The following is a 16905-nucleotide window of genomic DNA, read 5'->3' on the forward strand; positions in this document are numbered from 1 at the left end:
TGCCTGTATAATACCAAACTACTGCCTGTATAATACCAAACTACTGCCTGTATAATACCAAACTACTGCCTGTATAACACCAAACTACTGCCTGCCTGTATAATACCAAACTACCGCCTGTATAACACCAAACTACCGCCTGTATAACACCAAACTACTGCCTGTATAATACCAAACTACTGCCTGTATAATACCAAACTACCGCCTGTATAACACCAAACTACTGCCTGTATAACACCAAACTACCGCCTGTATAATACCAAACTACTGCCTGTATAATACCAAACTACTGCCTGTATAATACCAAACTACTGCCTGCCTGTATAACACCAAACTACTGCCTGCCTGTATAATACCAAACTACTGCCTGTATAATACCAAACTACTGCCTGCCTGTATAATACCAAACTACTGCCTGTATAACACCAAACTACCGCCCCTGTATAATACCAAACTACTGCCTGCCTGTATAATACCAAACTACTGCCTGTATAACACCAAACTACTGCCTGTATAACACCAAACTACTGCCTGTATAATACCAAACTACTGCCTGCCTGTATAATACCAAACTACTGCCTGTATAATACCAAACTACTGCCTGTATAACACCAAACTACTGCCCGTATAATACCAAACTACTGCCTGTATAACACCAAACTACTGCCTGTATAACACCAAACTACTACCTGTATAATAACAAACTACTGCCTGTATAATACCAAACTACTGCCTGTATATTACCAAACTACTGCCTGTATAACACCAAACTACTGCCTGCCTGTATAATACCAAACTACTGCCTGTATAAAAACAAACTACTGCCTGTATAACACCAAACTACTGCCTGTATAATACCAAACTACTGCCTGTATAATACCAAACTACTGTCTGTATAACACCAAACTACTGCCTGTATAATACCAAACTACTGCCTGTATAATACCAAACTACTGCCTGAATAATACCAAACTACTGCCTGTATAATACCAAACTACTGCCTGCCTGAATAATACCAAACTACTGCCTGTTATAACACCAAACTACTGCCTGTATAATACCAAACTACTGCCTGTATAATACCAAACTACTGCCTGTATAATACCAAACTACTGCCTGCCCGTATAATACCAAACTACCGCCTGCCTGTATAATACCAAACTACCGCCTGTATAACACCAAACTACTGCCTGTTTAACACCAAACTACTGCCTGTATAATACCAAACTACTGCCTGCCTGTATAATACCAAACTACTGCCTGTTTAACACCAAACTACTGCCTGTATAATACCAAACTACTGCCTGCCTGTATAATACCAAACTACTGCCTGCCTGTATAAAACCGAGCTACTGCCTGTATAATACCAAACTACTGCCTGTATAATACCAAACTACTGCCTGTATAACACCAAACTACTGCCTGCTGTATAATACCAAACTACCGCCTGTATAATACCAAACTACTGCCGCCTGTATAATACCAAACTACTGCCTGTATAATACCAAACTACTGCCTGCCTGTATAATACCAAACTACTGCCTGTATAACACCAAACTACTGCCTGTATAACGCCAAACTACTGCCTGTATAATACCAAACTACTGCCTGTTTAACACCAAACTACTGCCTGTATAATACCAAACTACTGCCTGCCCGTATAATACCAAACTACTGCCTGCCTGTATAATACCAAACTACCGCCTGTATAACACCAAACTACTGCCTGCCTGTATAATACCAAACTACTGCCTGTATAATACCAAACTACCGCCTGTATAATACCAAACTACTGCCTGTATAACACCAAACTACCGCCTGTATAACACCAAACTACCGCCTGTATAACACCAAACTACTGCCTGTATAATACCAAACTACCGCCTGTATAATACCAAACTACCGCCTGTATAATACCAAACTACCGCCTGTATAATACCAAACTACCGCCTGTATAACACCAAACTACCGCCTGTATAACACCAAACTACCGCCTGTATAATACCAAACTACTGCCTGTATAATACCAAACTACTGCCTGTATAATACCAAACTACTGCCTGTATAATACCAAACTACTGCCTGTATAATACCAAACTACCGCCTGTATAACACCAAACTACTGCCTGTATAACACCAAACTACTGCCTGTATAATACCAAACTACCGCCTGTATAATACCAAACTACTGCCTGTATAATACCAAACTACCGCCTGTATAACACCAAACTACTGCCTGCCTGTATAATACCAAACTACTGCCTGTATAATACCAAACTACTGCCTGTATAACACCAAACTACTGCCTGTATAATACCAAACTACCGCCTGTATAATACCAAACTACCGCCTGTATAACACCAAACTACTGCCTGTATAATACCAAACTACCGCCTGTATAATACCAAACTACTGCCTGTATAATACCAAACTACCGCCTGTATAATACCAAACTACCGCCTGTATAACACCAAACTACTGCCTGTATAACACCAAACTACCGCCTGTATAATACCAAACTACTGCCTGTATAATACCAAACTACCGCCTGCCTGTATAATACCAAACTACCGCCTGCCTGTATAATACCAAACTACCGCCTGCCTGTATAATACCAAACTACTGCCTGCCTGTATAATACCAAACTACCGCCTGTATAACACCAAACTACTGCCTGTTTAACACCAAACTACTGCCTGTATAATACCAAACTACTGCCTGCCTGTATAATACCAAACTACTGCCTGTTTAACACCAAACTACTGCCTGTATAATACCAAACTACTGCCTGCCTGTATAATACCAAACTACTGCCTGCCTGTATAATACCGAGCTACTGCCTGTATAATACCAAACTACTGGCTGCCTGTATAATACCAAACTACTGCCTGTATAATACCAAACTACTGCCTGCCTGTATAATACCAAACTACTGCCTGTATAATACCAAACTACTGCCTGTATAATACCAAACTACCGCCTGTATAATACCAAACTACTGCCTGTATAACACCAAACTACTGCCTGTATAACACCAAACTACCGCCTGTATAACACCAAACTACCGCCTGTATAACACCAAACTACTGCCTGTATAATACCAAACTACTGCCTGCCTGTATAATACCAAACTACCGCCTGTATAATACCAAACTACCGCCTGCCTGTATAATACCAAACTACTGCCTGTATAATACCAAACTACCGCCTGTATAATACCAAACTACCGCCTGCCCGTATAATACCAAACTACTGCCTGTATAACACCAAACTACTGCCTGTATAACACCAAACTACTGCCTGTATAATACCAAACTACTGCCTGTTTAACACCAAACTACTGCCTGTATAATACCAAACTACTGCCTGCCTGTATAATACCAAACTACTGCCTGTATAATACCAAACTACTGCCTGTATAACACCAAACTACCGCCTGTATAACACCAAACTACCGCCTGTATAATACCAAACTACCGCCTGTATAATACCAAACTACTGCCTGCCTGTATAATACCAAACTACTGCCTGTATAATACCAAACTACTGCCTGTATAACACCAAACTACTGCCCGTATAATACCAAACTACTGCCTGTATAACACCAAACTACTGCCTGTATAACACCAAACTACTACCTGTATAATAACAAACTACCGCCTGTATAATACCAAACTACTGCCTGTATAATACCAAACTACTGCCTGTATAACACCAAACTACTGCCTGCCTGTATAATACCAAACTACTGCCTGTATAAAAACAAACTACTGCCTGTATAACACCAAACTACTGCCTGTATAATACCAAACTACTGCCTGTATAATACCAAACTACTGTCTGTATAACACCAAACTACTGCCTGTATAATACCAAACTACTGCCTGTATAATACCAAACTACTGCCTGAATAATACCAAACTACTGCCTGTATAATACCAAACTACTGCCTGCCTGAATAACACCAAACTACTGCCTGCCTGTATAATACCAAACTACTGCCTGTATAATACCAAACAACTGTCTGCCTGTATAATACCAAACTACTGCCTGTATAATACCAAACTACTGCCTGCCTGTATAATACCAAACTACTGCCTGCCTGTATAATACCAAACTACTGCCTGTATAACACCAAACTACTGCCTGTTTAACACCAAACTACTGCCTGTATAATACCAAACTACTGCCTGCCTGTATAATACCAAACTACTGCCTGTTTAACACCAAACTACTGCCTGTATAATACCAAACTACTGCCTGCCTGGATAATACCAAACTACTGCCTGCCTGTATAAAACCGAGCTACTGCCTGTATAATACCAAACTACTGCCTGTATAATACCAAACTACTGCCTGCCTGTATAATACCAAGCTACTGCCTGTATAATACCAAACTACTGGCTGCCTGTATAATACCAAACTACTGCCTGTATAATACCAAACTACTGCCTGCCTGTATAATACCAAACTACTGCCTGTATAACACCAAACTACTGCCTGTATAACGCCAAACTACTGCCTGTATAATACCAAACTACTGCCTGTTTAACACCAAACTACTGCCTGTATAATACCAAACTACTGCCTGCCTGTATAATACCAAACTACTGCCTGCCTGTATAATACCAAACTACTGCCTGTATAATACCAAACTACTGCCTGCCTGTATAATACCAAACTACTGCCTGTATAATACCAAACTACTGCCTGTATAATACCAAACTACTGCCTGTATAATACCAAACTACTGCCTGTATAACACCAAACTACTGCCTGTATAACACCAAACTACTGCCTGTATAATACCAAACTACCGCCTGTATAATACCAAACTACCGCCTGTATAATACCAAACTACTGCCCGTATAATACCAAACTACCGCCTGTATAACACCAAACTACTGCCTGTATAACACCAAACTACCGCCTGTATAATACCAAACTACCGCCTGTATAATACCAAACTACTGCCTGTATAATACCAAACTACTGCCTGTATAATACCAAACTACTGCCCGTATAATACCAAACTACTGCCTGTATAACACCAAACTACCGCCTGTATAACACCAAACTACCGCCCGCCCGTATAATACCAAACTACTGCCTGCCCGTATAATACCAAACTACTGCCTGTATAATACCAAACTACTGCCTCCTGTATAATACCAAACTACTGCCTGTATAATACCAAACTACTGCCTGCCTGTATAATACCAAGCTACTGCCTGTATAATACCAAACTACTGCTGCCTGTATAATACCAAACTACCGCCTGTATAATACCAAACTACTGCCTGCCTGTATAATACCAAACTACTGCCTGTATAACACCAAACTACTGCCTGTATAACACCAAACTACTGCCTGTATAATACCAAACTACTGCCTGTTTAACACCAAACTACTGCCTGTATAATACCAAACTACTGCCTGCCTGTATAATACCAAACTACCGCCTGTATAATACCAAACTACCGCCTGCCTGTATAATACCAAACTACTGCCTGTATAATACCAAACTACCGCCTGTATAATACCAAACTACTGCCTGCCTGTATAATACCAAACTACTGCCTGTATAACACCAAACTACTGCCTGTATAACACCAAACTACTGCCTGTATAATACCAAACTACTGCCTGTATAACACCAAACTACTGCCTGTATAATACCAAACTACTGCCCTGTATAATACCAAACTACTGCCTGTATAACACCAAACTACTGCCTGTATAACACCAAACTACTGCCTGTATAACACCAAACTACTGCCTGTATAATACCAAACTACTGCCTGTATAATACCAAACTACTGCCTGTATAATACCAAACTACTGCCTGCCTGTATAACACCAAACTACTGCCTGCCTGTATAATACCAAACTACTGCCTGTATAATACCAAACTACTGCCTGTATAATACCAAACTACTGCCTGTATAATACCAAACTACTGCCTGTATAATACCAAACTACTGCCTGTATAACACCAAACTACTGCCTGTATAATACCAAACTACTGCCTGTATAATACCAAACTACTGCCTGTATAATACCAAACTACTGCCTGTATAATACCAAACTACTGCCTGTATAACACCAAACTACCGCCTGTATAATACCAAACTACTGCCTGTATAATACCAAACTACTGCCTGTATAATACCAAACTACTGCCTGCCTGTATAATACCAAACTACTGCCTGTATAATACCAAACTACTGCCTGCCTGTATAATACCAAACTACTGCCTGCCTGTATAATACCAAACTACTGCCTGTATAACACCAAACTACTGCCTGTTTAACACCAAACTACCGCCTGTATAATACCAAACTACTGCCTGCCTGTATAATACCAAACTACTGCCTGTTTAACACCAAACTACCGCCTGTATAATACCAAACTACTGCCTGCCTGTATAATACCAAACTACTGCCTGCCTGTATAATACCAAGCTACTGCCTGTATAATACCAAACTACTGGCTGCCTGTATAATACCAAACTACTGCCTGTATAATACCAAACTACTGCCTGCCTGTATAATACCAAACTACCGCCTGTATAATACCAAACTACTGGCCGCCTGTATAATACCAAACTACCGCCTGTATAATACCAAACTACTGCCTGCCTGTATAATACCAAACTACTGCCTGTATAACACCAAACTACTGCCTGTATAACGCCAAACTACTGCCTGTATAATACCAAACTACCGCCTTTTAACACCAAACTACTGCCTGTATAATACCAAACTACTGCCTGCCTGTATAATACCAAACTACTGCCTGTATAATACCAAACTACTGCCTGCCTGTATAATACCAAACTACTGCCTGTATAATACCAAACTACTGCCTGTATAATACCAAACTACTGCCTGCCTGTATAATACCAAACTACTGCCTGTATAACACCAAACTACTGCCTGTATAACACCAAACTACTGCCTGTATAATACCAAACTACCGCCTGTTTAACACCAAACTACTGCCTGTATAATACCAAACTACTGCCTGCCTGTATAATACCAAACTACTGCCTGTATAATACCAAACTACTGCCTGCCTGTATAATACCAAACTACTGCCTGTATAACACCAAACTACTGCCTGTATAATACCAAACTACTGCCTGTATAACACCAAACTACTGCCTGCCTGTATAATACCAAACTACTGCCTGTATAATACCAAACTACTGCCTGTATAACACCAAACTACTGCCTGTATAATACCAAACTACTGCCTGTATAACACCAAACTACTGCCTGTATAACACCAAACTACTGCCTGTATAATACCAAACTACTGCCTGTATAATACCAAACTACTGCCTGTATAATACCAAACTACTGCCTGTATAACACCAAACTACTGCCTGCCTGTATAATACCAAACTACTGCCTGTATAAAACCAAACTACTGCCTGTATAACACCAAACTACTGCCTGTATAATACCAAACTACTGCCTGTATAATACCAAACTACTGCCTGTATAACACCAAACTACTGCCTGTATAATACCAAACTACTGCCTGTATAATACCAAACTACTGCCTGTATAATACCAAACTACTGCCTGTATAACACCAAACTACTGTCTGTATAACACCAAACTACTGCCTGCCTGTATAATACCAAACTACTGCCTGTATAATACCAAACTACCGCGCCTGTATAATACCAAACTACTGCCTGTATAATACCAAACTACTGCCTGCCTGTATAATACCAAACTACTGCCTGCCTGTATAATACCAAACTACTGCCTGTATAACACCAAACTACTGCCTGTTTAACACCAAACTACTGCCTGTATAATACCAAACTACTGCCTGCCTGTATAATACCAAACTACTGCCTGTTTAACACCAAACTACTGCCTGTATAATACCAAACTACTGCCTGCCTGGATAATACCAAACTACTGCCTGCCTGTATAAAACCGAGCTACTGCCTGTATAATACCAAACTACTGGCTGCCTGTATAATACCAAACTACTGCCTGTATAATACCAAACTACTGCCTGCCTGTATAATACCAAGCTACTGCCTGTATAATACCAAACTACTGGCTGCCTGTATAATACCAAACTACTGCCTGTATAATACCAAACTACTGCCTGCCTGTATAATACCAAACTACTGCCTGTATAACACCAAACTACTGCCTGTATAACGCCAAACTACTGCCTGTATAATACCAAACTACTGCCTGTTTAACACCAAACTACCGCCTGTATAATACCAAACTACTGCCTGCCTGTATAATACCAAACTACCGCCGCCCGTATAATACCAAACCCGCCTGTATAATACCAAACTACTGCCTGCCTGTATAATACCAAACTACTGCCTGTATAATAACAAACTACCGCCTGTATAATACCAAACTACTGCCTGTATAATACCAAACTACCGCCTGTATAACACCAAACTACTGCCTGTATAACACCAAACTACTGCCTGTATAATACCAAACTACTGCCTGTATAACACCAAACTACTGCCTGTATAATACCAAACTACTGCCTGTTATAATACCAAACTACTGCCTGTATAACACCAAACTACTGCCTGTATAACACCAAACTACTGCCTGCCGTATAATACCAAACTACCGCCTGTATAATACCAAACTACTGCCTGTATAATACCAAACTACTGCCTGTATAACACCAAACTACTGCCTGTATAACACCAAACTACTGCCTGTATAACACCAAACTACTGCCTGTATAACACCAAACTACTGCCTGCCGGTATAATACCAAACTACTGCCTGCCCGTATAATACCAAACTACTGCCTGTATAATACCAAACTACTGCCTGCCTGTATAACACCAAACTACTGCCTGTATAATACCAAACTACTGCCTGCCTGTATAATACCAAACTACTGCCTGTATAATACCAAACTACTGCCTGCCTGTATAACACCAAACTACTGCCTGTATAATACCAAACTACTGCCTGCCTGTATAATACCAAACTACTGCCTGTATAACACCAAACTACTGCCCGTATAACGCCAAACTACTGCCTGTATAATACCAAACTACTGCCTGTATAACACCAAACTACTGCCTGTATAATACCAAACTACTGCCTGCCTGTATAATACCAAACTACTGCCTGTATAATACCAAACTACTGCCTGCCTGTATAATACCAAACTACTGCCTGTATAATACCAAACTACTGCCTGTATAATACCAAACTACTGCCTGCCTGTATAATACCAAACTACTGCCTGTATAACACCAAACTACTGCCTGTATAACACCAAACTACTGCCTGTATAATACCAAACTACTGCCTGTATAATACCAAACTACTGCCTGTATAATACCAAACCACTGTGCCTGTATAATACCAAACTACTGCCTGTATAATACCAAACTACTGCCTGTATAACACCAAACTACTGCCTGTATAATACCAAACTACTGCCTGTATAATACCAAACTACTGCCTGTATAATACCAAACTACTGCCTGTATAACACCAAACTACTGCCTGTATAACACCAAACTACTGCCTGTATAATACCAAACTACTGCCTGTATAATACCAAACTACTGCCTGTATAATAACAAACTACTGCCTGTATAATACCAAACTACTGCCTGTATAATACCAAACTACTGCCTGTATAACACCAAACTACTGCCTGTATAATACCAAACTACTGCCTGTATAATACCAAACTACTGCCTGTATAATACCAAACTACTGCCTGTATAATACCAAACTACTGCCTGTATAACACCAAACTACTGCCTGTATAACACCAAACTACTGCCTGTATAATACCAAACTACTGCCTGTATAATACCAAACTACTGCCTGTATAATACCAAACTACTGCCTGCCTGTATAATACCAAACTACTGCCTGCCTGTATAATACCAAACTACTGCCTGCCTGTATAATACCAAACTACTGCCTGTATAACACAAAACTACTGCCTGTTTAACACCAAACTACTGCCTGTATAATACCAAACTACTGCCTGCCTGTATAATACCAAACTACTGCCTGTTTAACACCAAACTACTGCTTGTATAATACCAAACTACTGCCTGCCTGTATAATACCAAACTACTGCCTGCCCGTATAATACCGAGCTACTGCCTGTATAATACCAAACTACTGGCTGCCTGTATAATACCAAACTACTGCCTGTATAATACCAAACTACTGCCTGCCTGTATAATACCAAGCTACTGCCTGTATAATACCAAACTACTGGCTGCCTGTATAATACCAAACTACTGCCTGTATAATACCAAACTACTGCCTGCCTGTATAATACCAAACTACTGCCTGTATAACACCAAACTACTGCCTGTATAACGCCAAACTACTGCCTGTATAATACCAAACTACTGCCTGTTTAACACCAAACTACTGCCTGTATAATACCAAACTACTGCCTGCCTGTATAATACCAAACTACTGCGTGTATAATACCAAACTACTGCCTGCCTGTATAATACCAAACTACTGCCTGTATAATAACAAACTACTGCCTGTATAATACCAAACTACTGCCTGCCTGTATAATACCAAACTACTGCCTGTATAACACCAAACTACTGCCTGTATAACACCAAACTACTGCCTGTATAATACCAAACTACTGCCTGTTTAACACCAAACTACTGCCTGTATAATACCAAACGACTGCCTGCCTGTATAATACCAAACTACTGCCTGTCCCTGTATAATACCAAACTACTGCCTGTATAACACCAAACTACTGCCTGCCTGTATAATACCAAACTACTGCCTGTATAATACCAAACTACTGCCTGCCTGTATAATACCAAACTACTGCCTGTATAATACCAAACTACTGCCTGTATAACACCAAACTACTGCCTGTATAATACCAAACTACTGCCTGTATAACACCAAACTACTGCCTGTATAACACCAAACTACTGCCTGTATAATACCAAACTACTGCCTGTATAATACCAAACTACTGCCTGTATATTACCAAACTACTGCCTGTATAACACCAAACTACTGCCTGCCTGTATAATACCAAACTACTGCCTGTATAACACCAAACTACTGCCTGTATAATACCAAACTACTGCCTGTATAATACCAAACTACTGCCTGTATAATACCAAACTACTGCCTGTATAACACCAAACTACTGCCTGTATAATACCAAACTACTGCCTGTATAATACCAAACTACTGCCTGTATAATACCAAACTACTGCCTGTATAATACCAAACTACTGCCTGCCTGTATAACACCAAACTACTGCCTGCCTGTATAATACCAAACTACTGCCTGTATAATACCAAACTACTGTCTGCCTGTATAATACCAAACTACTGCCTGTATAATACCAAACTACTGCCTGCCTGTATAATACCAAACTACTGCCTGCCTGTATAATACCAAACTACTGCCTGTATAACACCAAACTACTGCCTGTTTAACACCAAACTACTGCCTGTATAATACCAAACTACTGCCTGCCTGTATAATACCAAACTACTGCCTGTATAACACCAAACTACTGCCTGTATAATACCAAACTACTGCCTGCCTGTATAATACCAAACTACTGCCTGCCTGTATAATACCAAACTACTGCCTGTATAATACCAAACTACTGCCTGCCTGTATAATACCAAACTACTGCCTGTATAATACCAAACTACTGCCTGCCTGTATAATACCAAACTACTGCCTGTATAATACCAAACTACTGGCTGCCTGTATAATACCAAACTACTGCCTGTATAATACCAAACTACTGCCTGCCTGTATAATACCAAACTACTGCCTGTATAACACCAAACTACTGCCTGTATAACGCCAAACTACTGCCTGTATAATACCAAACTACTGCCTGTTTAACACCAAACTACTGCCTGTATAATACCAAACTACTGCCTGCCTGTATAATACCAAACTACTGCCTGCCTGTATAATACCAAACTACTGCGTGTATAATACCAAACTACTGCCTGCCTGTATAATACCAAACTACTGCCTGTATAATAACAAACTACTGCCTGTATAATACCAAACTACTGCCTGTATAATACCAAACTACTGCCTGTATAACACCAAACTACTGCCTGTATAACACCAAACTACTGCCTGTATAATACCAAACTACTGCCTGTATAATACCAAACTACTGCCTGTATAATACCAAACTACTGCCTGCCTTATAATACCAAACTACTGCCTGTATAACACCAAACTACTGCCTGTATAACACCAAACTACTGCCTGTATAATACCAAACTACTGCCTGTATAATACCAAACTACTGCCTGTATAATACCAAACTACTGCCTGTATAATACCAAACTACTGCCTGTATAATACCAAACTACTGCCTGTATAACACCAAACTACTGCCTGTATAATACCAAACTACTGCCTGCCTGTATAATACCAAACTACTGCCTGCCCGTATAATACCAAACTACTGCCTGTATAATACCAAACTACTGCCTGCCTGTATAATACCAAACTACTGCCTGTATAATACCAAACTACTGCCTGCCTGTATAATACCAAGCTACTGCCTGTATAATACCAAACTACTGGCTGCCTGTATAATACCAAACTACTGCCTGTATAATACCAAACTACTGCCTGCCTGTATAATACCAAACTACTGCCTGTATAACACCAAACTACTGCCTGTATAATACCAAACTACTGCCTGTATAATACCAAACTACTGCCTGCCTATAATACCAAACTACTGCCTGTATAATACCAAACTACTGCCTGCCTGTATAATACCAAACTACTGCCTGTATAATACCAAACTACTGCCTGCCTGTATAATACCAAACTACTGCCTGTATAATACCAAACTACTGCCTGTATAATACCAAACTACTGCCTGCCTTATAATACCAAACTACTGCCTGCCTTATAACACCAAACTACTGCCTGTATAACACCAAACTACTGCCTGTATAATACCAAACTACTGCCTGTATAATACCAAACTACTGCCTGTATAACACCAAACTCACTGCCTGTATAATACCAAACTACTGCCTGCCTGTATAATACCAAACTACTGCCTGTATAATACCAAACTACTGCCTGCCTGTATAATACCAAACTACTGCCTGTATAATACCAAACTACTGCCTGTATAATACCAAACTACTGCCTGTATAACACCAAACTACTGCCTGTATAACACCAAACTACTGCCTGTATAATACCAAACTACTTCCTGTATAACACCAAACTACTGCCTGCTGGTATAATACCAAACTACTGCCTGCCTGTATAACACCAAACTACTGCCTGCCTGTATAATACCAAACTACTGCCTGCCTGTATAATACCAAACTACTGCCTGTATAATACCAAACTACTGCCTGTATAATACCAAACTACTGCCTGTATAATACCAAACTACTGCCTGTATAACACCAAACTACTGCCTGTATAACACCAAACTACTGCCTGTATAATACCAAACTACTTCCTGTAAAACACCAAACTACTGCCTGCTGGTATAATACCAAACTACTGCCCCTGTATAACACCAAACTACTGCCTGCCTGTATAATACCAAACTACTGCCTGCCAGTATAACACCAAACTACTGCCTGTATAATACCAAACTACTGCCTGTATAATACCAAACTACTGCCTGTATAATACCAAACTACTGCCTGCCTGTATAACACCAAACTACTTCCTGTATAATACCAAACTACTGCCTGTATAATACCAAACTACTGCCTGTATTACAACAAACTATTGCTTGCCTGCATACTACCAAACTACTGCCTGTATAATACCAAACTACTGCCTGTATAATACCAAACCACTGCCTGCCTGTATAATACCAAACTACTGCCTGTATAATACCAAACTACTGCCTGTATAATACTAAACTACTGCCTGTATAATACCAAACTACTGCCTGTATAATACCAAACTACTGCCTTCCTGTATAATACCAAACTACTGCCTTCCTCTATAATACCAAACTACTGCCTGTATAATACCAAACTACTACCTGTATAATACCAAACTACTGCCTGTATAATACCAAACTACTGCCTATATAATACCAAACTACTTCCTGTATAATACCAAACTACTGCCTGTATAATACCAAACTACTGCCTGTATAATACCAAACTACTGCCTGTATAACACCAAACTACTGCCTGTATAATACCAAACTACTGCCTGTATAATACCAAACTACTGCCTGTATAACACCAAACTACTGCCTGTATAATACCATAATATACTGCCTATATAATACCAAACTACTGCCTCTATAATACCAAACTTCTGCCTGTATAATACCAAACTACTGCCTGTATAATACCAAACTACTGCCTGCCTGTATAATACCAAACTACTGTCTGTATAATACCAAACTACTGCCTGCCTGTATAATACCAAACTACTGCCTGTATAACACCAAACTACTGCCTGTATAATACCAAACTACTGCCTGTATAATACCAAACTACTGCCTGCCTGTATAATACCAAACTACTGCCTGTATAATACCAAACTACTGCCTGTATAACACCAAACTACTGCCCGTATAATACCAAACTACTGCCTGTATAATACCAAACTACTGCCTGTATAACACCAAACTACTGCCTGCCTGTGTAATACTAAACTTCTACCTGTATAATACCAAACTACTGCCTGTATAATACCAAATTACTGCCTGTATAATACCAAACTACTGCCTGCCTGTATAACACCAAACTACTGCCTGTATAACACCAAACTACTGCCTGTATAACACCAAACTACTGCCTGTATAATACCAAACTACTGCCTGTATAATACCAAACTACTGCCTATATAATACCAAATTACTGCCTGCCTGTATAATACCAAACTACTGCCTGCCTGTATAACACCAAACTACTGCCTGCCTGTATAATACCAAACTACTGCCTGTATAATACCAAACTACTGCCTGCCTTTATAATACCAAACTACTGCTTGTATAATACCAAACTACTGCCTGTATAATACCAAACTACTGCCTGTATAATACCAAACTACTGCCTCTATAATTCGATGTGATTATGTTTCTTCACACAAGGTCGTGACCCTGGCAGTGTACTCGTTCTTTGGCTTCTGTCTGATTGGTCGACAGTTCCTGAACCCTGAGAAGGGGTATAAAGGTCACCAGCTGGACTTGTATGTCCCCGTCTTCACCCTTCTTCAGTTCTTCTTCTATGCAGGCTGGCTCAAGGTGAGTTCCTTATCAGTTCTTCTTCTATGCAGGCTGGCTCAAGGTGAGTTCCTTATCAGTTCTTCTTCTATGCAGGTTGGATCAAGGTGAGTTCCTTATCAGTTCTTCTTCAATGCTTCCTGGCGCAAGGCGAGTTCCTTATCAGTTCTTCTTCTATGCAGGCTGGCTCAAGGTGAGTTCCTTATCAGTTCTTCTTCTATGCAGGCTGGCTCAAGGTGAGTTCCTTATCAGTTCTTCTTCTATGCAGGCTGGCTCAAGGTGAGTTCCTTATCAGTTCTTCTTCTATGCAGGCTGGCTCAAGGTGAGTTCCTTATCAGTTCTTCTTCTATGCAGGCTGGTTCAAGGTGAGTTCCTTATCAGTCCTTCTTCTGTGCAGGCTGGCTCAAGGTGAGTTCCTTATCAGTTCTTCTTCTATGCAGGCTGGTTCAAGGTGAGTTCCTTATCAGTTCTTCTTCTGTGCAGGCTGGTTCAAGGTGAGTTCCTTATCAGTTCTTCTTCTATGCAGGCTGGCTCAAGGTGAGTTCCTTATCGATTGATTGAATATTGATTGATTATTGATTAGTTTGTTAATTGATTGGTTAGTTAGTTAATTGATTGGATTTTGGTTAATTGATTGATTGGATATTGATTGATTGGTTTATTTAATATTGATTGGGTGGTTAATTGATTGATTGGTTAGTTAATTGATTGGATGTTGGTTAATTGATTGATTGGATATTGATTGATTGGTTTATTTAATATTGATTGGGTGGTTAATTGATTGATAGGTTTTCGTTGTTGCTTGCAGTCTGAATTATGCATTATGTACAGTCAAGATATATTATGGTAAGGGACCAGAGTTTTCCTTTCCCAGAGTTTATTTTGGCTGAGACATGGTCTGGGACAACTCTTGGCCCCAGTTATGCTGAAGTCCTTGACTGTCCTTCCTTCTCTCTGTTCCCTAGGTGGGGGAGTTGACTGGCCTTAGTTATGCTCAAGTCTTTGACTGTCCTTCCTTCTCTCTGTTCTCTAGGTGGGGGAGTTGACTGGCCTTAGTTATGCTAAAGTCCTTGACTGTCCTTCCTTCTCTCTGTTCCCTAGGTGGGGGAACTGATCATCAATCCCTTCGGCGAGGACGATGATGACTTTGAAACCAACCAACTAATTGACCGAAATATTCAGGTGTGTTCATCTCACTTCAATTGAATTTAGGCCATCAATTACCATCGGCTGCTGAGTGATAAAGTAATTATCTGAGCTTTTGTATCTTTGCAGTATTTTCTGTTATTTAAAAAAAATCTCAGTTCACTTTCCTGAACCAATCATTTACCATCTCCTATAAAGTATTGTCTGACCTTATGGACTAGTTGGGGTTTTATCCAGATAGACAGTGATAGATCAGCTGTCTTTCATTGGTTATTTTGCTGTCTTTCTCCCCCTCACATTTCTTCTCAGGTGTCCATGCTGGCTGTGGATGACATGCACCAGAACCTTCCCCCAACAGAGAAGGACAAGTTCTGGGTGGAGAGATACTTCTCTGTCCCCAACTCTACTGCTGCTGAGACCCTCAGACCTACCTTCATGGGCTCAACATATGACATAAGGTAGCCTACAATTACTGTGATTCATTTGTTCATTCGTTTGTTTGT

At 40.1% G+C, this 16905-nt stretch overlaps 1 protein-coding gene across 3 annotated transcripts in view; it reads left to right on the forward strand.

Annotated features, from left to right (window-relative positions):
- The window catches only part of best4 (bestrophin 4), a 113411-nt gene that overhangs the window by 95270 nt on the left and 1236 nt on the right, over positions 1-16905 (forward strand). For all 3 annotated transcript variants that reach the window (XM_045694575.1, XM_014141491.2, XM_045694576.1), the window contains 3 exons: positions 15125-15277; positions 16358-16438; positions 16712-16860. In XM_045694575.1, coding sequence (XP_045550531.1) covers positions 15125-15277; positions 16358-16438; positions 16712-16860 — 383 coding nt within the window. The remainder of the gene's footprint in view (positions 1-15124; positions 15278-16357; positions 16439-16711; positions 16861-16905) is intronic.

The sequence above is a fragment of the Salmo salar genome, chromosome ssa14, assembly GCF_905237065.1.
Source record: "Salmo salar chromosome ssa14, Ssal_v3.1, whole genome shotgun sequence".
In the NCBI taxonomy this organism is placed as follows: Eukaryota; Metazoa; Chordata; class Actinopteri; order Salmoniformes; family Salmonidae; genus Salmo; species Salmo salar.